General features: G+C 62.1%; 2 protein-coding genes across 4 annotated transcripts; one reads left to right on the top strand and one right to left on the bottom strand.

Annotated features, from left to right (window-relative positions):
- The first annotated feature begins 149 nt into the window (after nt 1-149).
- RABL6 (RAB, member RAS oncogene family like 6) lies at nt 150-23,685 on the top strand. Of its 3 annotated transcripts, XM_027050998.2 has the most exons (15): nt 153-480; nt 8,097-8,231; nt 9,937-9,984; nt 11,961-12,013; nt 12,940-13,031; nt 14,792-14,932; nt 15,286-15,391; nt 17,881-17,984; nt 19,964-20,268; nt 20,481-20,631; nt 21,541-21,735; nt 21,805-22,033; nt 22,338-22,509; nt 22,868-22,926; nt 23,014-23,685. In XM_027050998.2, exons 1-15 carry the CDS (start codon nt 351-353, stop codon nt 23,203-23,205), a joined length of 2,112 nt encoding a protein of 703 aa, XP_026906799.2. In that variant the 5' UTR covers nt 153-350; the 3' UTR covers nt 23,206-23,685. The 3 variants fall into 3 exon arrangements, with proteins under 3 accessions (XP_053060314.1, XP_026906800.2, XP_026906799.2); XM_053204339.1 differs by having other exon boundaries at nt 150-480; nt 21,541-22,033; XM_027050999.2 differs by lacking the exon at nt 8,097-8,231 and having other exon boundaries at nt 151-480.
- LOC113596692 (uncharacterized) lies at nt 16,925-18,064 on the bottom strand. Its single transcript, XM_027051002.2, has 2 exons — nt 17,555-18,064; nt 16,925-17,385 (listed from the first exon to the last, which is right to left on the bottom strand). Exons 1-2 carry the CDS (start codon nt 17,796-17,798, stop codon nt 17,012-17,014), a joined length of 618 nt encoding a protein of 205 aa, XP_026906803.1. The 5' UTR covers nt 17,799-18,064; the 3' UTR covers nt 16,925-17,011.
- Nucleotides 23,686-23,830: the final 145 nt, after the last annotated feature.

The following is a 23,830-nucleotide window of genomic DNA, read 5'->3' as shown; positions in this document are numbered from 1 at the left end:
CGCCGCACAGCCGGGGCACTCGCGGCGCCCCTCAGAGGCGCGCCGGGCCAAGTCCGCTTCCGCTCGCGTTCCGCCGCGCATGCGCGTACCCTCTTGGCCCTCGCGGCACCCCGTAGCCGCGCGCCCAGCCGAGCCGACGCCAAGATGGCGGTTCTGACAGACGGAGGGCGGCCGCGCCGGGGGTCCCCGGGGCTGGAGCGGAACCGCCGCGGCTGAGCGCCTGAGCTGCCTTCGAAGCAGGCGCCCGGCCGCCGGGACCCGGGACATGGTGCGATCCGCGCCGGGTCGCCGTCGTCGCCGCCGCCGCTGAGCTCGCGGGCCGCGCCGGGCTCGGACGTGGGAGCGGGAAGATGTTTTCCGCGCTCAAGAAGCTGGTGGGGTCGGAGCAGGCTCCCGGCCGCGACAAGAATATCCCCGCCGGGCTGCAATCCATGAACCAGGCGCTGCAGAGGCGCTTCGCCAAAGGGGTGCAGTACAACAGTGAGTGCAGGCCGGGCGCGCTGGGTTCCTGCCAGGGGACGTGGAAAGGGGGGTCCGAGGGCACGGGTGGAGGAGGGCGCTGCCCCGCAGGGTCCGCAGGCCCGGGCTTTGGCGACTGGGACTTGGCAGAGACCAGGGCCCTGTCGCGCCCCCGGGGCCTGGCGGTCTGCGGGGAGACGTGGCAAGTCCTGTTGCTCCGTGTGAGATGTGCTGAGACCTTACCTGTGGCAGGTACCCTAGGGGTGTTCACTTGGGCTCAGGAGGTGATGTCGGGAGGTGATGCCAGGCTGGAGACGAGGTCCTGGAGGACCCCAGGGCCGGAGTGGGGGCGCCTGGGCCCGTGGCGTTCCCCTCTGACCGGTGGGTCATTCCCGAGGAATACGGGCACGTTAAGAAATCTGTGCGTTTAGTTTGCACTGTAAAATTCGTCCAGGCGGTTCCTGGTGCGTTCTGCGGTGCCCTGATTGGCCCGGATAACCTCGTCCAAGAGTGATTCTTATATAACGTGGGGAGAGCTCTGTGGTCTGTGACGCTTGAAGGGGTGATGGACTCCCCGGCAATGAACCACGTGACAACCTGCCCAGGGGCGGTGAGATCCAGCTGGATGTGGTGGTTTGAGCTTTGGGATTTTTCTTTGTAGACTTCGCATTCAGTTTGAAGAGAATATCATCTACGCCACGCGTTCCTGCCCCCCTCTTCTTTTTTTTCAAGAAGCATTTGTAAGGGATATATTTGGAAAAAGCTCCAGAAGGCACAGAGACTCTTATTGTAGGAGACTTCTCTTCCCCCGAGGGAAGGAGGAGTTATTTTCAGACGCCCTCGGAGCCCAGGACGTTTCCAGTCCTGTCATAAATTATGTAAAATGTATAGCTCCTGAGGCTGATGGTCCTCTTGGCCTCTTTTAAGGTTTTCCATCTGGCTGGCCTTTTCCTAGCATTACTTAAAGGACTTTTATGTTCTCTGGTTTTAAACTGTTTTCCTTTCAAGTATTTGCATATATTGCTACAAGATTTTGGGTTCCTCCCTACCCCCGCCCCCTTTGCCACTTTCAGGGGAACTTTCTGGTCCCTATGATGACATATTGAGGTGGTACCATGCAATATTAAACTAATTAGAAAGATCTTTGTGCAGGTTTAATTTCTTTACATTTATTTATTTTTGAGAGACGGTGCATGAGTGGGGGAGGGGCAGAGAGAGCGAGGGAGACACAGAATCTGAAACAGGCTCCAGGCTCCGAGCTGTCAGCACAGAGCCCGACGCGGGGCTCGAACCTGTGAACCACGAGATCATGACCTGAGCCAAAGTAGGATGCTTCACCAACTGAGCCAACCAGGGCCCCTAAAGACCTCTGTGCAGGTTTTAAAGAGAGGTATTTTAGATGTGGGTGTATTCAACTCTCAATTTTGTATGTGTTTGTCACATTCAGAGAAGAGAATGGTAAGTCGAGTTACTCATGTGCACAAAGCTTTAGAATTTCCATTTGGCTCCCTTATTTACTTTTATTACTTAGAGTATTATTTTAAGCTTAATTCTAGTTGTGTGGAAATCAGAGCTGGAAACTGTAAACTTTTCACCTTCTGAAAAGCACTCCCTGACGGGCACATCCCGTGGCGAGGGTGGTTAGGAAAAAGGGGGAGGTGCCATAGAGTTGTTCCAGAGAGGTGAACCCAGCCTCGGGTGGTTGAGGGACAGGCTGTGACTCCCTACAACTGCAGCAAAGGTGGAGAGATGGAGAGCAATCTCATTTAGAGGGAGATTGGCCCAGTAGGTGAACAGCGTGCAACTTGGAAACTTTGATTTCCTTCATTTATTTATTTTCCAAAATACCTTATTTAGGGGAAACTAGCCAGCAATCTGATGACTATAGGTTCAAGATATTTACACGCAAGGGTTGATGGTTTCCAAGTGTATCTGTTGCCTCTTACAGAACCTTTTCCTCCTAGGGCAAAGTTTTCTTTTAAATTGCTGTGATAATAGAAGTGATTCATGTCATATATGCAAGAGCCCCAGCACACACATCAAACTTAGAATCAAACCCGAATGAGACGTTGGACCATAATTATAGTTTGAAAGTTAATTGCATTCAAAGTGGAAGAAAGGATGTTACCTGACTTGGTCTATCCTTTCTACTCTGGACACGATTTACTGGCCGCGTTTAGTGAAGAAGCTTGAACTGGGGCACCTTCCCAGGTCAGGAAACGCCAGTCGTAATGGAACTTGTCAGGACTGCATTCCTCACAAAGACAGCGTCCAGACACTGGGACAGCCAGAGTCCTGGCCAGTTGGATCTCAGTGCTAGAATTTAGAAATGGACTTAAACACTTTCTCACTGAAAAACCTTCTGAAAGGCTGATTTCAGGGTGAGAGCTTTTCCAGGTAAGAAGGAAACGGCTTTAAAATCATATCAAGACTGTATGAACAGACAAGTCATGTTTGAAAAAGAACCAAAAAGAACAGCTAGGAATGAGAAACACAGCCGTTAAAAGCAAGAAGCCAGCAGTCAGGTGAATCAGCATAATAACCACACTAAGGAGAGAATTCACGCCTGGAAGGGAGTTGTGTGGCACAGGAATGGAGCACCCATGGGGTACGAGTTTCACACAAGATTAGCAAGAACGGGGAAGAAGCAATATTTGAGGGAACGAAGGCAGGGTTTTCCAGAATCCACGAAGCACGTGAAACTCCCAAGAAGTCCCAGTCCAGGGTTTTAAAAACATCCTGCGAGCGTTTCAACATCGAAGTCCACGAAGCAGCCAGAGCCCAGCCCGCCTTCAGAGGAGCAGCCCACACGCCACCGAAGCAGCAGTCCCGTTTGCGGCCTGAGGGAGGTCCTCACCCAAGGAAGCAGTTACTCGCGAGTGTGTGTGCTTCAGCTCGTTTGCAGTCTGAGCCGGACCGTTTGCTGTGCGCAGGCGCCCGCTGAAATAATGCCAAGGTTGTGCGCCAGGCCGATGGAAACGGCGCTTGGGACACGGGGGTGGGGTTCAGAAGGCTAAGGTGAGCGCCGAGACCAGTGAATATGTGGGGCGACATCCAAGCAAGCGCTGGTCGTGGCCGTCACCGCGATGGTGACTAACATGGTCCAGGTGGAAGGAGGGACTGATCCCCTGGAGAGACTCACGGAGCCCGGGACCGAGCCGATCCGAGTTAAGGCATTGGAAAGGCCTTGCGCTGTTTACAAGGAAGATAAAGAGATTAATTAACTTGAGATGTATCACAGCAAATGTGAATGACTGTTAAAAATTTAAGTTACTGGGCGGGAGCGCCTGGATGGCTCAGTCCGTTGAGCGTTCCACTCTTGATTTCGGCTCAGATCATGATCCCAGGGTTGTGGGATCAAGCTCCGTGTCAGGCTCCGCACTGGGCATGGGGCCTGCTGAATATTCTCTCTCCCTCTGCCCCTCTCCCCGGTGCTTGCTCGCTCGCTCTCCCTGTCTCTCAATGAATGAATGAGTGAATAAAAATAAATTTAAAACAATACAATTCAGTGATCGTGAACATCCCACATACTTGTGGTCACTGACTTAGGAATACAGTTTGAAAATTTAGGAAAAACACAATAAACCCCAAGAAAGGAGAAGGAAGGAAATGACCAAGAAAAAAGCAAAAACCAGTGACTCTTTTTTAAAAGAATCAATTGAAATGTTCACCAGAATGGAACATGGTGTGTGTCTGGTAAAGCAGATTCTGGAGAGATTGATAAAGAAAAAAGACAGATGTCACGAGTGATCAAGAGTACGCAACTATAACTACAAGGTTTTAAAATACATAATGTTCTGAATAATTTTGCGCCAGTAGAATGGAAAACTTAGAGTGGGCAGTGTCCTAGAGAATGGCCCCTAAAGCCGACCCTGAGAAATACAAAATCTGAGATCAGAGAGCCGAGCATCACACTGATGGAGAAGACACAGAGGACAGGGGCACTCAGCCTGCTTCCTGCACTTGGTAAATCCTGCTGCCAAGACAGAGGAGGACAGTACCAAAAGGGTAACCGTCCGGTCCTGTCCATGAGCACAGAGGGAATAACCCAGTGAGAAGCCAGGAAATCGGATCTAGAAAGTCATCAAAATATTCATAACAAACCATTGTATAGAGACCAAGTAGGACTGCCCAGGAGTGCACAGATTAATAGAAAAGATACATTCTACGCTTTACCAGCGGGTTAAAGGAGAAAAAGCATCATAATCTCAGTAGGTGTAAGAAGATCTGATAAAATTCAACGCTCATTCGTGATTTACAGAAAATAAAAAGAGAAAACCCACTTTTTTTTTAAAGATTTTTATTTTTTAGTAATCTCTACACCAACATAGAACTCGACCCCACAACCCCAAGATCAAGAGTCACATGCTCCATCATGTGAGCCAGCTGGGTACCCTGAGAAAACCCACTTCTTAAGAAGCAAACTAGGAACAGAAGGAACTTCTACCTGTTCAAGAGTATTTACCAAAACCTGCGTCCGTATATACTAATGAGACATAGGAAGCGTTTCTTTTCAAATCAGGACCAAGGCAAGGACTCCCCTCTTTCACTGAGCTTTCCACTAGGACATAGAATTCCACCCAGTACAAGAAAAAATACAAGTGTGGAGCAGGGGCAGATACGTGCCCTTCTAAAGGGAAAAAATTAACATAAAAATAATGAATTTTCCCAGGGTGCCTGGATGGCTCAGTCAATTAAGTGTTGACTCTTGATCTCAGCTCGGGTCTTGATCTCGGGGTCATGAGTTCAAGCCCCACGTTGGGCTCTGCGGTGGGCATGGAGCCTACTTTAAAAAGGTGTGTGTGTGTGTGTGTGTGTGTGTGTGTGTGTGTGTGTGTGAAGTCTCCCTTTGTTGGGACACTGTTACGTGTAGGAAATGGACTTCTCACGCCTTCTTTACCATAGCGCCCAACCTCTGTTTCTGGCAGCGTGATAAAGTTAGTGAGCTGAACAGCCCTTCCCTTAAAAAACTTAAAAAAAAAAAATTTTTTTTAATGTTTATTTTTGAAGGAGAGAGAGAGAGAGTGTGAGTGGGGGAGGGGCAGAGAGACAGGGAGACACAGAATCCCAAGCAGGCCCCAGGCTCTGAGCCATCAGCACAGAGCCCGATGTGGGGCTCAAACCCACGAATGCGAGATCATGACCTGAGCTGAAATCGGACGCTCAACCGACTGAGCCACCCAGGCTCCCCAAAAAGCATTTTAAAAGTTTGAATAAAACATTTAGGAAAACGTCGACGTATCACTCAGTTCTGAACTCAGATAAAGGTTGTGCAGCTGTCTGGTGCACGTTTCTTAAAAGCAAAGGGGGAGATGTTGGGAGGGAAGCCAGCTCTGAAGCCGCCTTCTCCCTGAGGCACCTGCCTGACCCTGGCTGGGTGGTGGTCCCCGCGGGGCAGGAGGGAAAACCCTGAACCCATTCTAGAAGGGGCCTCTCCCAGGAGAGCCCCGCCCAAAGCCAGGTCTGTGCAAGCCCAGTGGGTGACCTCCGAGAGGGTTTGCCTCTGCATCATCAGTGTGGTCCCAAAGTCTGAAATGGAGGATTTACTTAAGGTCTTCCCAGGTTGTTAGCGTTCCGAACAACGGGCAGAAATACCACAGGTGCCTTCCGACGGCGGCTCCAGCCCGGATCTTGGAGAGGCTCCGGGGATAAAGTTCCAAGAAACTGGAGCTGCTGGTGGAAGATCAGGAAACCGGCAGACAGCGGCGGGAGCAGGGCAGGCTGACAGCAGGCCCTGGCGGCTTCGGGGCTCGGGCTTCAGGGGATCCGGTCGTGCACGTCAGTAGCACCGTAACGGCTCTGAGTGGTGAGGTCGCGACGCGGAGTGCGGGAGCGTTCTGTGGTGTATACGGCGTCGGGTCCGCTGCACGCCTGAAACTAACGACATGTTTTGTGCCGACTGCCCCTCAGTGACAAAGTCAGTACATAGAGTATGTTTAAAGAAGTGGAAGAGGTTTCGGGAAGTAAGCGGAATCCGAAGAGCATAGAAAAAGGCCAAGTAGGTTTGAAAAGGAGCCTGCCTGGGGAAGCTAAGACCAGGGAAAGCGCGACCACGAAGTGAGAGTCTGACGCCATCAAAAGCAACATCCGGAGAGTGAAGGACAGCCAGCTCCTGGCCCGCCGCCGGGACGCGCTGGGGGCTCCGCGTTTGTGCTCCCGCCCTCGGGGTGAGCTGCGCGTGGCCTCTGTCCACCCACCCTCACCGAACGCGTGTCTCGTGTGGGTCCTTAACGTGGGGAGTGCTCTCCTAAAGCGACACGCTTCCTGCCGGGTGTTCAGGCTCGTGACAGGGACCCAGGGCATCCCCAGGGCTGCGCTGACAGCACAGACACGTCCTGGTGGCTCTCCCCGGTTCTGCCGGGTGTTTGGCTTCTGGCTGGAATCGCGTCTAGACTGCCTGCAGCCTTGAGGGCAGTGACTTGTTGTGTCCCATCTGGTGATGGGATAAAGTGGGAGCAAGAGGAACACCCCTGGTCTGACTGGAGGTGCTTCAAGTTGAAAACAACTACCACGTCCTGATGGCGGAAGCTGGGGAGGGTGGCAGGGGTGAGGTGGGGTAGGGGGTGGGGGGGAGTTGATGTCCTGATGGCGGAAGCTGGGGAGAGTGGCGGGGGGTGTGTTGGGGGGGGGAGTTGATGTCCTGATGGTGGAAGCTGGGGAGGGTGGCGGGGCGGGGGATCTGACGTGGTGACCACGCTTCGTGGGATGAGTAGTGAGTGTCCGAGAACAGGGGTCTTGGAGGAGGACGGGTTGCAGGAGAAAAAAGCCGGGCAACTGTGGGGCCAGGCCAGGGCTCTGGACAAGCCCCTGCTGGCCTCACCCAGCCCCAGGCTGTGAAGCACCATCCGCCGTCCACACTGCTGCGCCGGGCACCTGCGCGGGGCCCAGGAGCATTGCGGGGTCCTGGCGCGGGCTGCCCATCTCATCCACGGCTGCCCCGCCTGCCCCTCGTGTCCCCGCACTCGCTGCCTGTGGGCTCGCTCACTGCCGCGTGCGCACTCCTGGCACACGGGCCGCCACGTAAATCCACATTGGACCGGCACGGCACAGAACACGGGCTTGCTGCCGTAACCCCACGTGTGCGGCCTGGAAAGTGCTGGCACTCTACAAAATCGTGTGCTAAAAATACCAGGGCTGTGAGAAAGTGGGTTAAGAGCAAACTACCAAAACCTAGGGAGCCTCCTAAGAACATCAGCTGCCGCCCAAACCCTCCGGCAGCCTGACCCTGACCCTGACCCAGGGAGTCAGGGGTCCCCAGGACATCTGGCTGTAGGCGAGACCGCTCTCCGGCAGGTGTAAAGTCCGAGCCCGGTTTGACTCCATCAGCGCGGGGGCGGGGGGGGGGTGTGGGAAATGTTTCGGGGTCGTGGACAGGGAGGGAGAGCAGAGGGGCCGGGCTGCCGGGACACGGACGGTGTGGTCTCGTCCACGGGCCGAGCAGGGGCCCGACCCCTTGCAGGGGGTCTCCCAGCCAGGCCGCTCCCCGGCGTTGGGCTCCTCCCTGCTCGCCAGCCACGCGGGCCACGCTCTGTGTGGAAGGAACGTGGGTGGCAAGTGGGCTCCTGTCGGTGAAGTTAAAGTCTGCCGTTGGTTTGATTTGTTTACCCGATCTGTCCTCCCCCCCCCACCCCCCCCAGTGAAGATTGTGATCCGAGGAGACAGGAACACGGGCAAGACCGCGCTGTGGCACCGGCTGCAGGGCAAGCAGTTCGTGGAGGAGTACATCCCCACGCAGGAGATCCGGGTCACCAGCATCCACTGGAACTACAAAAGTGAGGGCAGGCTGGGGGCAGGGGGGCAGGTTAAGGGTCCGCCCTCCTGAGTTGGGGGGCAGGTACCGCACCCTTTGTGCGGTCGGGGCTTCTATTGAGGCTCCCTAGGCCTCGGTCCCTCGGAGACGCCTCCCCGGCTGTGCTGTCCTCACAGAAACCCTGTAGACCTTGAACGCAGAGGGCCGCAGTGGGGGCACCCGTTAAAGCCGTGCTTGGGTTGTCCTGAAATCCCCTCCCACGGGAAGCTGCTCCAGAGACACAGACGAGGCAGTGGTGGGGGCGCCTCATGGGGGGCTGTGCCAAGACCCCCTCGGTTCTGAGACCCTAGAGACCACCAGAGGGCTCAAGTTCCAGGTTTACCACATGTGACGCATCAGGGAGTGCCCGGGGGGGGGGGGGGGGGGGGAGGCTGCTCCCGTTACAGCCGGCACTGCGCCCACATATGCTCCACCAGCAGGAAGGACCCCTCTGTCCCTTTGAGCCCCGCCCCTTCACCTTTGCAAGGTCGAGGTCACGCGACAGACAGAGCACAGGGCACCTCGAGGCCCCTGGTTGCAGCTGAGCTGCAGGCGCTGTTGCCCCCGGGACAGTACAGCGGCCCCGTGAGCGGCAGGGCGGGTTCAGAAATCATGAAACCAAAGTCCTTTGAACCATTTTAAACATCCGTTTTTATTAAAAAAAAAAATGTAGTCGTCAACACACGGGGTCTTTGTGGAAGTTCCCACTTCCCGCCACATCCCAGGACGGCTGCGTGGATCGGCGCCACCCCAGTCATCAGCTGGGGCTGGCGGGGCCTGAGGGCAGCCACCCACGGCACCCCTTCCCAGCGGGGGTGAAGCTGGCCGTGCCCCTCAGCCTGGGGCAGGTGTGTGGCAATTCCCCACCTCTCCCTTTTCCCCTCGGAACCCGGGGTGGAGCGGCGAGCCACCGTCCTGCCCTTGGGCCCTGGGCCCGGACTGGCCATTCGCGGGGTCGGCCCCCTGGGTCCCCCGCACCCCTCCCAGGTCGAGCACCGCCAAGGAGGGTCTGAGGGTCTCTTCCCTGTGAGGAAAAGGCAGAGCACAGAAAGGCCAGTAGTTCTGAGCAAGCCTGGCAGAGGTGTCCCGACGGCCTGCACGAGGGCCCCCTCCCCTCAGGGGCCTGTCCTGGACCAGCTCCACCCACGGGTTGGGTGGAAACTTGACGCCAGGAGGCCAGCTAGAGTGGGCCCACGTCCTGGGGAGTGAAGTTGAGGCCGGTTGCTGGGTGAGAGTCGGGCCTGAGCACCATCAGGCCCACCGAGGCCTGACCCAGCACCCAGAGCCTGCTCCCCAGGTGCACCTGCAAAGAGCACCTGGCCATGTGGACCCGGGCCAGGGACAAGCCCGCCCCAGGGACACCCGCCGGAAAGGGGTGGCATGTCAGCTGAAGACAGGCCAGGATTGCTCACTGCGCCTTAAGCAGGAGCCTGAAGGAGCGATGAGTCTCCCTGCCGTCCGGGGAGGGGGGAGGGGCCGTGGCTCCTACAGAGGCCGTGGGGGGCGGGGCGGGGGGGGGGGGCTGTCCTTGGAGAAGGTGCTGAGGGAGGAGCGCAGTGTCTCCTGGCGGGGGACCCACCCTTGAAGAGTGGGAACAAACCTGGACACCTGGGCAGCCCCTAAAAGCCCCTCTGCCCAGAAGGTCGACGGTCATGTCGGGCACTAATCTTTGTATCCCCCCGTTGTAGCCACTGACGACATCGTGAAGGTTGAGGTCTGGGACGTAGTTGACAAAGGTAAGTCCTGTCTCTTTATTACAAGTACATTTTCCTGATGCTTCGTCCATTCTGCGGAGCAGATGTCCCCCCTCCCCCATGCTCACGCTTTGGGCGTGTCCTTGTGTGAGTCACGGGAACCTCTGGGTTCTCCGCAGCCGCAGGGCGGACACAGGAGTGTGTGACCAGCAGGTCTGCCCCCAGGAACAGCCAGGGGCTGTAGGAGGTCTGGGCTCGTGCTGCTTCCCTGAGTTTCTGCATCTGAGGCCGCTCCCTCCTGCATCCAGGGTGGCGGGGCGGACACACAGCAGTGACCTGTAGGGACCTCGGCCTCTGCTGCTTAAATGCACATTTCACGCACTGGGACAGAGCACGTGGCCGTGGGGCAGACACGGACCGGCAGCGGGTGGGCCCCAAAGCCAGAGGCCTGCACGAGGCTGTTCCAGAAGCCCTTCCTGCAGCAGTGCCCTTCATGTAGTGCCCTGGGCCCGGAGCTGAGGACCAGCTCCTGGGCTTCTGAAGCTGCCACCCTCCAGGGGCATGCGCCCACGTGACTGCTGCCCCACGGTCGCTGACGGCGGTGGTGTCTCTGTGCTCTCACAGGGAAGTGCTCCAGCTGTCAGGACCACACCCCAGTGCGCCTGGTGAGGGGGGCGGGCATGCTCCCCCTTCGGAGCCTTCTCCATCCCTCCTCTGTGTTTCTGGGCAACACAGAGGATCCGGTGCCGGTGCCCCATGGTGCCGGTGCCCCATGTGTGCCCTGTGTTCCCGAGCACGGTGTCACCCCTGGCCTGGGAGGCTTGCCATAGCCACAGGTGTCCTCAACAAGAAAGGACGGTCTGTCTTCTGTGAGCTCTGGGTTCTGGTGCCGAAAGTGCAACCCCTGTCCCCTCACCATCGTCTTCGGGTTTAGGTGGGTGTAGGTTCCCAGGCCCGACTCGGCTGCTGTAGGACAGCCTGAGGGTGAGCGGGAGCTCCGGGCAGGCCAGGAGGCTTAAGCCGCGGGGCCCCTGGTGAGTGCTCAGCATCCCTGCAGCTCCGTGTCGCCTGGTCCCCTCCACCACCCCAGCCCGTTGCTTGTGGGACAGGGTGTGAGCATGCACAGCAGCAGAGGGCGTCGGGTTTGAGAGCCTGGTGGGAAATGCAGAGTGGCAAGGAGGCGAGGCCCGGCGAGTCTTGGAGCGCCCCGAGAAGGGAGGGCACCTGGGAGCAGCCTTGTACCCCAGGGCAGCGGAAGCTCACCGAGAGTGTCGGTGGTGCTGGGCCCTGTGGCCCGGGAGCGGCCACCAGGAGGGCGCAACGTGGCCAGCTGCCGTCAGACAGGGACCGCCCGCTGCGCCCCATGGGCCCCAAAGGCGGTTAGAGGGTCAAAAAGAAGCTGTGGGGACAGGCAGCAGCTGGTGTGAACGCGCCCAGTCTATAACGGTGATGGTGTGGAACTCTTTATTCCTCAGGACCCGCTGGAGTTGGCTTTAGCTCCTTGGGGCCGCTCAGGGCCGGGCCCAGCTCGGCCGGCACCAGCACCAGCTCGGGGAGCCTCTCTGGCCTCCAGTGCAGCACCTCACAGGCTGGGCCGTGCCAGCCTGTGCCAGCCGGCAGCGCCCTTTCAGGGCTGGGACCTCTGTCAATCCGGGAAGGAAGTGCCCGAGTTCGAACCAGAGCCCGGGTGGGGGCGTTAGGGCGATCTTGCTGAGCGGCCCCGAGCCCTGCCGGACGTCCCTCCAGTCTAGGCCAAGCTCTTGGAGCCCCTCAGGGCCTCTCCTGGTGAGGTTGGCAGCTACAGCTGCCAGGAAGGTCTCGGTAGGGTTGCGGCCGCTTCCCTGGCGCTGGTGGGTTTGCTCCAGTGCCCGCTGTGGGGGCCGCGGCTCCCCGGGCCTCCTCCTCAGTAGAGTACGGCGCCTGCTGGAGGTGGGGGCCGGGCACAGGGTGGGATGTGGGGAGCCGCGTCCCTCCCTGGAGCCACAGTTCCCTCTGTGACTTGTGTGTCTTCTGACCAGGGAAGTGCAGACGGCGAGGTGACGGCCTGAAGGTGGAGAACGACCCCCAGGAGGTGGGTAGGCCGTGTCCGGCCACGGGGCCCACTGCTCAGATGGGGGTTGGGACCCTCCCCCGGGACTCCAGTGGCACCAGTCGGCCCCACTCCTCGTGCGAGCCTGCGCCGCCCACGGCTGTATTTTGGGATGGCCGGGCCTGCCTAAGCTGCTGGCCTGCAGGGAGTTTGAGCTGAGGGCTGTCGAGGTGCACTGGTCAAACCGTGTGGCCCCACGCACACGTGGGCACGAGTGTGGCTCTGAATGGGCTCTCGCTGTGGCCACCACTCTTGACACAAAGAAGTCGGGCAAACCGGCACCCCTTCCCTTCGAGGGAGGCCTTCACGTTGTTCCCAAGGGCCCTGCTCTCTGTGTCCTCCTGCCCGTAGATGGTCTCACGATTGGCAGGCAGCCTCCTTGATCCCCTCTAGGGCAGGAGGGTTAAGTGACCACCTGGTCCAGGTCTGTCTGGCCCTTTGCGTGACACTTTGCCCCTGGCCCCAGCACCGCAGCCTGTGTGTGTGCAGCCCGCGGCCCTGTCTGTGTGCTCTAGAAGGTTGTTTGCAAGTGTCTTCCTCAGTTCTGGAATGTACACCTTGCAGTGGGGCGCCGGCTGCTCCAGCCCGCTCGTCCCTCTGTGTGGCGTGAAGTCTGTGAGGCCTGCGGGTGGGATGCTGTTGGCCGGTGGAGAAGGCCCTGATCAGGGACAGAGCTGATGTGGCCCCGGGGCCTGAACTGTTCACTACTAGACCTTTTGACGCAAAGTTTTCTGACCCCCACCCTGGATAATCTCGTCTACGTGGTTTTTTTCCCAAAACGAAAATAGCTGTTGTCTTTTCAGATTGTGAAAGTCCTGTTCAGCCATTTCCAGGAGGAGACCGGGTTCTCGCCCCTGGGACTCTGCCCGGAGCACCCTCTCTTATGCCCAGTTCTCTCCTGTCCCTAGGCGGAGTCCGAGATGGCCCTGGACGCCGAGTTCCTGGACGTGTACAAGAACTGTAACGGGGTGGTCATGATGTTCGACATCACCAAGCAGTGGTAAGGGGGCACTGGCCGGCAGCGGCCGTCGAGGCTCCTAGGGCCTCGCCACCCGGAGGGCTCCCCCTGCAGCCCAGCGGGCGGTGGTTACGCCGGCGTCGCGGCTGGTGCCAGACCACGGGAGCCTGTCCGTGGGCGTCGTGCGCTCCAGCAGTTCAGCCGCCGGGAAGCGGAGGCCCAGCTGTCTCTGGACGTCTCTGTGTGGCGGGCGGACCGGGTGGGGGGCACGGCCCCGGGGGAGGCGCACCTCCCACAGCCCACGGCCTTCCCTGAAAGGACCACGCGGCGTCTGGCGGGATCGAGCGACCGCTTGTTTGGGGCTCCCCGAGGACACGCCCCACATCCTTTGATCACGAGGGGGCGCGTAGCTAGAATCCCAGCGAAACGCTACAGAGCAGGCTGCGGGGAGGAGCGTGGGAGCAGGCCACACGGGCGACATGAGCGGACTCCCCGGTCCCGCCTCTGCATCAGCCCAAGGTGGGGGCTGGCGAAAATGGCCGGTGGGCCATTCAAGGCTCCGCCTTGAAATTCTCATCACCGCATATGTAATCCCGCCGTGAGAGGCTGGCCCAGGCGTCACTTGGTGCCGGCCAGGTTTTCCTCAGGGCGCCACACACACAGATTCCGTCTTCGGGACACAGGCTCTTATACACGCATCCGCAGACACTGCGTTTATCTGAGGGCACGTTCGTGCACGGTCGGAGGCGCCGGCCTTGCTCAGGTCAAGCTTTCACTCTCAGGAACCCAGAGGGTTCAGGCCCAAGGGATCTGACGGGGCCTCCCGTCAGCCCTCCCGGCCCGCAGGGATGCGGTCCCTCCCGCCGGGGACCCATCACTAGCACGTGCGTGGGAGGCCCCTGGGTGGCAGCAGGCGCACCTCGGAAGCGTGCAGAGCAGGGCGGTGGCCCCCACGGACAGACGTGCCTGTGCGAGAGGCGGCCACCCTGCTCTCCCGGGGTCGGCGCCAGGGAAAGCCGGCGTGTCTCCCGAATGAGCTGCAGCGGTCCCTGCCGCCAAGGCACCTAGAGGTGGTTTCCCCGCCTAGAATCTGCGAGGGCGCAGCTCTGGGTAGGCCCTCGGCATCCCCGAAGCTCCCCGCGGCCTTTGCCCAAGGCCAGGAAGGACCACTGGCGGGAGCGAGGGGGGAGGGGGGAGGTGCCGTGTGTGAGGGGCAGCAGGAGCCCGCCCGCGGGCCTGGGGCAGGGACGGCAGGGGCAGTCAGCCCGGACGGGAGCAGCCGCAGCACCCTGCCGGTGGTGCCACTCTGTCTGGAGCCTTCCCCCGGCGAACGAGAATGGCTCCTCTGAGCCCTCGTGGGGCGGCGGCGTTTTCCGTGGACCGCGTGGGCCGGAGCCAGGCCCGAGTCGCTGGGCCCCGTGGCCTCGGACAGAATGCTGGAGACGGGCCCCAGGGTGGGAGGCGGATCCCTTTGGTCCTTTGATAACAGTTTCAGTTACTGTGCCTCCCGGGAAAATAAAGTCCAGTCTGTCAGCACGGGCGTGCGTGTCCGCATCGTGCCCGGTGGCGGTCTCTGGGTCGGGACGCGCTTCGCACCAGGTGTTGGCCCCACGGGGCAGCCGTGCCCCACGGGGTGCAGAGACACCTCACCCAAGAGACTCCCAGGAAAGGAGGTCGAGAGAGGCGGGAACCAGCGGAACCGAGGGCTCGGCCCTCCCGGCTCCGTGCGCTCCGGGTGAAGTGGCGGGTGGGGGTGTCACAGCTGACCCTGAGGACGTCTCTCCTCACCTGTACCCCCTTAGGACCTTCAACTACATTCTCCGGGAGCTTCCCAAGGTGCCGGCCCACGTGCCGGTGTGCGTGCTGGGGAACTACCGCGACATGGGCGAGCACCGAGTCGTCCTGCCCGACGACGTGCGTGACTTCATCGACAACCTGGACAGGTGGGTGGGTGGCCGGGAGACCTGGCACCTGGGACGCCCTCCTGCCCTCCCTCCTGCTCCTCGGACTCGAGGCCCAGCTGCATCCCCAGGGGCTCAGACTCCTTCCCCCTGCTCCAGCAGGGCCCCTGCTGCGGGCAGCGAGGGTCAGAGAGTGACTGGCAGAGGGTCTGCAGAGGACAGAGTGGCTTCCTGGCACCAGGCAGGCCGGGTCGGGGCTGGGTGTCGGGGTGATGCAGTGAGGCCCTCCTCGCGGGCGTGGAGGGCTGGCTGGCCCGGGTGTGGTCCGCGTTCCAGAGGGGCTGAACCACCCCCCCCCCCAAGCCTCTAGAACCTTCTGTTCCTCCTGCACACAGGCCCCCAGGCTCCTCCTACTTCCGCTACGCCGAGTCCTCCATGAAAAACAGCTTTGGCCTGAAATACCTTCACAAATTCTTCAACATCCCGTTCCTGCAGCTCCAGGTGAGCCTATCCCCGGGGGCAGAGCAGCAGCGCTGCTGCCCGCGGGTGCCGTCCCAGTGCAGGGGCAGGGCCACCCTCCCGAGCAGAGCCAGAGCCGTCTGCCTGGAATGCGGCCGCCGTGAGGGCTCACCGTGCCGGTGCCGGCGGCCCTGTGACGCCCGCTCCCTCCCCATCCGTCCCCCTCCGTCCCCTTCCTCTGCTCTGCTGCTAGCCTGAGACCCAGGCCTTTCTAGAATTTTCACGGATGTGGCTGCAGGAGAATGCAGGGATCCTTAAGATGTGTCAGGCCGTCTCTGACCGACAAGCCAGGAGCTAGACGTGTGGGCCGGCGGGTGCCCCAGCCCCTCTCCCCCTGGACCCACCCTGACCCCGGCCATGGGCTTCACCGGGCCTGCTCGGGTGCCTCTTCCCCGTGTGGGCACGGCCTGCCCCCAAAGGCCCACAGGAGGGCTCTGCTCCCCGGCTCCTCTGACCCCCGCCTCGTGGCAGGGGTGGCCCCCGCTGGTGCGTAGCTGCAGGGAGAGCCCCGCCATGTCTCACCCCCACACACACTGCGCAGGCACAGTGCCTGGTATGCGGCCTGCTGAGTCCAGGTAGCACGCCTGCCCTGTCTTGTTTCCTTCCTTCCTCCCTTCCTCCTTCCTCCCTTCCTCCTTCCTCCCTTCTTTCCTCCTTTCTTCCTTCCTCCCTTCCTCCTTCCTTTCCTTCCTTTCCTTCCTTCTTCCCTCCCTGCCTCCCTTCCTTCCTTCCTTCCTTCCTTCCTTCCTTCCTCCTTCCTTCCTTCCTTCCTCCCTCCCTTCCTCCTTCCTTCCTTCCTCCATCCTCCTTCCTCCCTTCCTCCTTCCTCCTTCCTTCCTTCCTCCTTCCTTCCTTCCTCCCTCCCTCCCTCCCTTCCTTCCTCTCCTCCCTTCCTTCTTCCTTCCTTCCTCCTTCCTTTCCTTCCCCCCTCCCTCCCTTCCTCCTCCCTCCCTTCCTCCCTTCCTCCCTTCCTCTCCTCCCTCCCTCCCTCCTTCCTCTCCTCCCTCCCTCCCTTCCTCTCCTCCCTCCCTCCCTTCCTCTCCTCCCTCCCTCCCTTCCTCTCCTCCCTCCCTCCCTTCTCTCCTCCTCCCTCCCTTCCTTCCTTCCTTCCTTCCTTCCTTCCTTCCTTCCTTCCTTCCTTCCCAGACTGAGAGCGAGTGGGGGAGAGGGAGAGAGAATCCCAAGCAGGCTCCACACTGAGCACAGAGCCTGACATGGAGCTTGATCTACAACCCTGGGATCATTACCTGAGCTGAAATCAAGAGTCAGACCCTTGGGGCCCCTGGGGGGGCTCAGTCGGTTAGGTGTCCAACTTCAGTTCAGGTCATGATCTCGCGGTTCATGAGTTCAAGCCCCGCGTCGGACTCTGTGCAGACAGTTCAGAGCCTGGAGCCTGCTTCTGGTTATCTCTCTGTCTCTCTTTCAAAAGTAAAACAACATTTTTTAAAAATTAAAAATAAGTAAATAAAAGAGAGAGGGACACTCAACCAACTGAGGCACCCAGGTGTCCCTCTGTTTTCTTAATAAACGTTTTACTCTGGAGCAATGTTAGGTTTACACAGAAGGGACAGGGACGGTGCAGAGGGCTCTCACACCGCCCACTCAGCTTCTTCGGTACCTCTCTCCAAACCACAAGCAGCGAGGGTCCGCCGACTGCCACACGCTGCCCCCCGAGGTGTCCCGCTCAGGCCCAGCCCCACCTCCCACGTCGTCCTGAGCCTGCTCTGGGCTGTGCGATCGCCATGAGCCCCGTTCCGGGTCGAGGCTCTGGGCTTTCAGGGAGAAGCCCGCAGAGGCGACTGCCCTTCTGGGCACATCACGGCAGGACTCGTGACATCTTGTCCCTGGGATGCTCGCCTGGGGCCCCTCTGCAGCCACAGTGGTTTCCATTCTTTGTCCAGAAAGGCGTGGGCTTGCCCGGGGAGGTGGTCGTCTTTCCTCTCCTGTCCTTCTGTCTTTGGAAGGAAACCAGGGCCCTGCAGACAGGGTGGTTGCCATTTGCGGCTGGAGGGAAGGCTGGCGTGGGCCCATTTCAAGGCAGTGTCCGCGGTCACTGCACCCTGCCCTTCCTTCAGGGAACCCGCATCGTTGTCATAGATCCCTGTAGCTACGACCCGCACACCCATGCGGAGGTGTCCCCTATACCTGGTGGGCCACACCGCGTGTCGTGTCGCTGGAGCAAGCGGCAGAAGGTTGTGCGGCTGATGCGCGGAGGCGCTGAGGCGCTGCGCTCCGGCCCCACAGCCGCGTTCGCACGTCGGGGCCGCCTGGACCTCTGGGGCTGCGTGTGGGCGGGGCGCCGTCTTCGGTGGGGGGTGCTAACATCAACGACCTCGTCCTCGGAGCCACGGCGAACCGCCTGGGTGTCGGACGAGGCCTTGGGCGCCATGCCCCGTGCTCAGCTGCTGCTTAATTCCTCGAGGGCTGGCCGAACAGGGACACGAGGCTGAAGGGGTCTGCTTCCCCCGTAGAGAGAGACGCTGCTCCGGCAGCTGGAGACGAACCAGCTGGACGTGGACGCCACGCTGGAGGAACTGTCGGTGCAGCAGGAGACAGAGGACCAGAACTACGACATGTACGTCAGCCCGGGAGCCGCCTCGGGTCAGACCTGCGGGCAGGCTCTGCGGGAGCACTGAGGGCGGGCCCGCCACGCACGCCTCTGAGCGGGGGTCTGCCTAGGAGACGGCAGCGAGGAGAGCCCCCACCCGGGTAGACCCGGCAGCTTGGGCGGGTCGTGTTGCTCAAAAAACCCGAGTCATTTCCTCCTCGGATGTGGCCGTGCACAGACTGGAGCAAGGCAGGGGGAGTCCAGGCCCCCGAGGGGAGGGAGAGGAGGGCGGCTTTCGTGGTGAGATCAGCCCCGCAGCCCTCCCCGTTCCCTGTATCGGGGTTCTTTATCGTTAACGCGCAGCGACACCCTTGCTTTCTAGAACAGGCAGCTTACGTGTCAGGTGGAGCCCACCTCACCTCGGGAAGCAGACGCTCCCTGGGAACGGACACCCTGAGGCCCTGCCCCCTCCCTATGTCCACCCTGCAGATTGGGGCCAGGCCTTAATTGACCTGACGGGCCCCCGGGGGGCCCCAAGCTGACAGGGGTAACCGGGGTACAGCTGACCGTCCGTTTGCCAGACACGGTTGCCGTTCTGGGCCACGGTTCCTGCTACCCCGGGCCGAGTGTCCACCTGAGCCCCTGGCGAGACCGGCCGTCCCCGATATCTTCCACTGGGGCTGCCGTGGGTTTGAGTTCGGTTTCCCAGATCGATGGCGATGTACAGTAGGGCTCTCGGAGGCCTGACCTTGGGGAGGCTTGTGGGGCAGGAGTGGGAGCTCGGTCCTCGGCAGCAGAGGGAGCGGTTCAGAGCAGAGCGTGTGCCCTGCCAGCGGCACGGCTGAGTGGTGCTGAGCGCCCCTGTCCGCTGCGTGCTCGGGGTCCCATCCGCCCTCCACAGTTCCCCGGGGAGGCACGCGCTCTCTCAGGCAGGTGTGACCTGAGCTGCCCCCGAACAAACAGGTGCTCGCGTTTTGTTTGGTGCGCAGAGAAGGCACGTAAACGTCGGAGCTGAGGCGGGGCACGCTGCTTCCCGGCCTGGGCTCCTGTCCTGGGAGCGCCGGCACCCCAGTAGGTGTCTGTCCCCCCGGGAACTCCAAAGGGCCTTAGGGTCTCCCTGGAGCCAGATCCATTCGTTGGTTCTGGAACCGGCTCCAGCGGTTCTGGGGGAGTGAGTTTTCACACACTTGGGCTGCTTGGCCGGTCCCGGTGGGAGCCCCACCCTGGCGAGCAACTGCCCTCACTGTGGAGCCCGTCCCAGGGTTGACCCGCTTCCGTCAGCTCCTCTGGCTGAGAGCGCAGGCACCCGGCACCACCCGGCCCCCTGCCCCCTGCCCCCTGCCCCCTGCCCCCTGCCCCCTGCCCCCTGGAGTGATGGCAGCCAGAGAGTCCCCTGCGCTCACCCCACAGCCAGCCCCGGCATCAGGCAGCACTGCCAGGGGCCTGGCGGAGACGTCTCCGCGACGCTTCCTGGAACATGGGGGATAGGCCGCCGCAGACGTAGGCGGGCAGACGGGTTCTGCCCTCGCCCTGCCCTTCTTTCTCACCTGCCCCGGAAATCCTAAGTCGGAGGTGCCGGTGCCCAGGGAGCTCAGCCAGCAAACGGGCCAGCTCTTCACTGCAGACCTCCTGTGGGGAAGCCTCCACGGGGAAGGCGATGCCACGGGCTGGTGGCACTCCCCACGGTAGCCCACGAGCGGTGGGGCTCGTCACTGACCTCCAGTGGGACTTGGAGCCCCTGGTCTTGACTGCTGCCTGTCTCGGGGGTCGGGGGCCTCCCCACCTCAGGTCCTGTGTCACGGGTGGAGAGCTCAGGGCGTGAGCCAGGGGACTGCCACACCTGCCTATCAGCACCCGCCGGCACCTTCCCTGTGGTGCTCTGCTTGAGGCCTGGGGGGCAGGAGGGCTGATAAGCCCGAGGGTGAGGACTCTGCTGTCACCGGCAGCTCAGAGGAAGAGCCCCAGGGGAAGGCAGGTTGCTCACTGCCTGCCCTGTGTCCCCCCAGCTTCCTCGAGATGATGGAGGCACGCAGCCGTGGCCACGCGTCCCCACTGGCCGCCAACGGGCAGAGCCCGTCCTCGGGCTCCCAGTCTCCGGTGGTGCCTCCGAGCACCGTGTCCACGGGCAGCTCCAGCCCCAGCACGCCCCAGCCGGCCCCACAGCTGCCCCTCCAACCCCCCTCGGCCTGCCCCTGCCCCCCACCCCCCGCGGAGGCCCCACCGCCTCCCGCAGCCCCTGCCCCGCGGCGCAGCATCATCTCGAGGCTGTTCGGGACATCGCCAGCTGCCGAGGCAGCCCCTTCATCCCCAGGTAAGCCCGGGAGTGGCTCTTCGGGGTGGGTGTGACGGGCGATGTGGCGGGGCGCCCGGCCTCCCTGGCCCCGTGAGCTTGGAGACCGGGAGGGGGTCCCCGTCCTTCCTCCTGGCCAGGCAGCCCCGTGGCCGGTCACCTACATACAGCCTGGGACGGGCCCGGCGGGGGCAGGCGTCGGACAAGCAGGAACCGGCCTGTGCTGTCCACAGAGCCAGCCCCGGCCTCAGAGGCCCCGGCAAAAGTCCAGAACGTGGAGGATTTTGTTCCTGAAGATGGCCTTGACCGCAGCTTCCTGGATGACACGGCTCCCCGGAAGGAGGAGAAGAAAGTCGAAGCCAAGGTCTCACAGGACAGTGACAGGTGAGAGCAGGGGCCAGGCAGGTCGGGGCCCTCAGCCTCCCCTCTGCCTTCTACACCCCTGGGTGAGCAAAGAGGACAGGCCTCACCGGTCCAGCAGGACCTCGAGGGAAGGGCTCAGGGAAGCTTCCACGCTCCAGGAGGAAGCCTGCTCAGACCAGCCATCGGGCTGCTGACTGGCGGCTGGACCTGGGGCTCGTCCCCCTGCCACAGGGAGGGAGCAGGGGCAGCGAGGCTGGCCCGTAACACAGGTGGCCCGACCTGGCATATCTGTGGTGCCCCGTGACCTGCCTGTCCACACGTTCTTGGGCTGATGCCATTTGAGAGCACTGGCAGAGGGGCAGCCTGTGAGGGCTCCCTGGGAGGTTGGGCCCGGCAGGGGGAGAGAGAGAGAGAGAGCAGTTCAGGCTTGGCCGCCCCACCCCTGCTGCTCACCCTTGTCACGGGTTCCGGGCCTGTCCTGTGCGGGCTCCCCCGCGCCACACTGACCCCAGGTCAGACCCGCCGGTCCCTCCGGGAGTGAGAGTAACAGAACTGAGCCGGCAGCCGAGCCCCTCCACACCCACACCCTTCACCCCGCCTTCGTGCAGGAGGGCACCCACACTGCACGTAAACGGAGCAGCCCCCCCCCCCCCCACAGCTTCCCAGTGTGTGGTGGTATCCCTGCCCCTCCCCCGGGCCCCCACCTCGCGCCCCCCCTTCTGCCAGCTTGTGCCACTTTCCTGCCACACCGGTGGGTCCCCTCTATGGCCCGCATCCTCACGCAAGTGCCGAGCGCCAGCGGTAGAGTGGCTCCTGGCCCGGTGCCCACACCCGGCAGAGAACATCCAGAGGTGTCCGGGGCGCAGGGTGGGAAGTCGGACTCTCCGTACCCGCCTTGTGTCCTCTGACCGCCCTGCCCCTCCTCTGCAGCGATGGGGAGGCCCCGGGGGGGAACCCACTGGTGGCAGGCTTCCAGGATGACGTGGGCCTTGAAGACAGGCCGCCCGCGGGCCCTGTCCCCAGGAGAGACACCACTGCCAGCGAGGAGGAAGCAGCGGGGATGGTGGGGCACACCAAGGCCACTGCCGCAACCCCCCAAAAGTGCGCCGAGCCAGAGACCAAACGGTACGTGGAGGGGATGCGCCCTGGGGTGGGGGCGGCCGAGAGCCCCCTGACCACGTCCTTGTCCCGAAGGCCATCCACGCAGGCCTCGAGGCCACCTAGGGCCGTGGAGTCCCGCCGGCCAGGTGTCCGCAAGTCCCACCGCCAGGACCCCTCAGGAGGCCGCGAGGAGAAGAGGGGTGAGCAGGTGGCGTCATCATCGTCATCAAGTGACCCCGAGGGGCCCATCGCCGCCCAGATGCTGTCCTTCGTCATGGACGACCCTGACTTCGAGAGCGACTCAGACACTCAGCGGAAAGCGGTGAGGAGGGGACGGTCTCGGTGGGAATGGCAGGATGGAGCAGAGAGGGCCAGGTGACGACATCCTGGGTTGAGAGCCCCAGACCAGCATGTGACCCCAGGGCGGGGTGCTGGGGCCCAATCCCATGACAGCAACCACGGAAGGGCTGCGGTGTCCCGGCTGCCACACCCGGGCCCCGCTGGCCACCCCAAGTCCAGGCTGGGCGTGGGGGCCCCTGAGGTGGCTGTCACCTGCCCGAGAAGCACAGGAGCCATCCCACAAGGGTCATGTGACAGGTGGCCACCCAACCTGCCCCCCACTCCAGGAGGAGTTCCCGGTGCGAGAGGACCTCTCTGACGACACGGACGAGGACGCCCGCCCTGCCCAGCCGCCCCCGCCCTCCAAGCCCCCCGTGTCCTCCTTCAGACTGAAGAATGACTCGGACCTCTTTGGCCTGGGACTGGAGGAGACGGGCCACAAGGAGATCAGTGATGAAGGTAGTTGAGGGGCTGGGGGTCCCACCGCCACCTGCCGAGTGCTTGCCCGGGAGGTACCTGGCGGCCGGGAGAGTTGGCCCGCTGTGTAAGCCCCTGGAGCACCCATGGCTCCCTGTGGCCCTGGCCCTGCCCTCCATCCTGGGCCCCGACCTGCAGTGTCACCTGGGACACATCCCGGAAGTTCCTTGTCCCCCAAAGCGGAGGAGTGGGGGTTGTGGTGGGTCGGCCCCACGGCGAGAGAGCGCCCCGGCCGCCCGTGTAGCCTGGCAGTGCCCCCGTGTGCTCTCCAGCCGGTGCGGCCCAGCCCTGGGGTGCACTGGGGAGGCTGCGGGGCCCACGCGGTGTCTCCCCTGTGCAGAGAAGGAGGGCAAGCCTCCCTCGAAGGAGAAGAAGAAGAAAAAGAAGAAAAGCAAAGAGGTAGGAGCCCTGCCTCCCACCTCTGGGCGCCCGCTGGGCAGTGTGGGGTCCCGGCGTCCACACGGCCTGAGCCACCCCCCTTCCCAGGAGGAAGAAAAGGCCGCGAGGAAGAAAAGCAAGCATAAGAAGGCCAGGGACAAGGAGGAGGGCAGGCAGGAGCGGCGGCGGCGGCCCAGGGGCACCACCGAGAGGACCGCGGCCGACGAGCTGGAAGCCTTCCTGGGGGGTGCGGCCCCGAGCGGCCACCTCCGCGGGGGCGGGGACTACGAGGAGCTCTAGGCCTGGCTCCGCCGACGGCAGCCCGGCGCGGGGATGGCCGCGGGCCTGCTCCACACTCGCTGGGGAGGCTGGGCCCGCCCTGCACCGAGCCGGCCAGCGGGCAGCGGGCAGCGGGCAGCGGGCTGGGCCGTGCGGGGAGCCGGCCCCCAGCGCTTCTCAGGGATGGGACTGAGGCCGAGGAGGCCGCAAGGCTGTTTACAGGGCGGGGCGCGTCCTCGTCACCGGCCGGCTCCTGCTTGCCCCTGGCCCGCCGCGCTCGCTCTCCTGGGCCCCCCACGCGCGGGCGGGCTCCGCTTCCTGCCCCTTTCGGCATGGGGGGCAGACGCCAGGCGGCACTGGCGCCTTTTCCCGGGCCCAGGGTCCAGCTTTGCACCTGCGCTCGGGCTCGCTGCCGGCCAGGCCGGGAGGTCGTCAGACACTGTTTCTCTCGTGTTCCTCCACCACTCCACTCTGACCATAAAGCTCTCCTGTTTTACTGCGTCTGTGTGTGCTTCTCCCTGTGAGCCGCCCCGCCTGTCCCGGGTGGCCCTGGGTTGGTGGGCAGGTCCTAAGTTCCCTGCCCTTCTCCCGGAGAGGCAGCTGCCCCCCCCCCCCCCCCCCCGCCCCCAACCCATCGGAGGCCTTC

The sequence above is a fragment of the Acinonyx jubatus genome, chromosome D4 (assembly GCF_027475565.1).
Source record: "Acinonyx jubatus isolate Ajub_Pintada_27869175 chromosome D4, VMU_Ajub_asm_v1.0, whole genome shotgun sequence".
NCBI classification, from domain to species: Eukaryota; Metazoa; Chordata; class Mammalia; order Carnivora; family Felidae; genus Acinonyx; species Acinonyx jubatus.
This window is presented reverse-complemented; position numbering and strand designations above follow the sequence as displayed.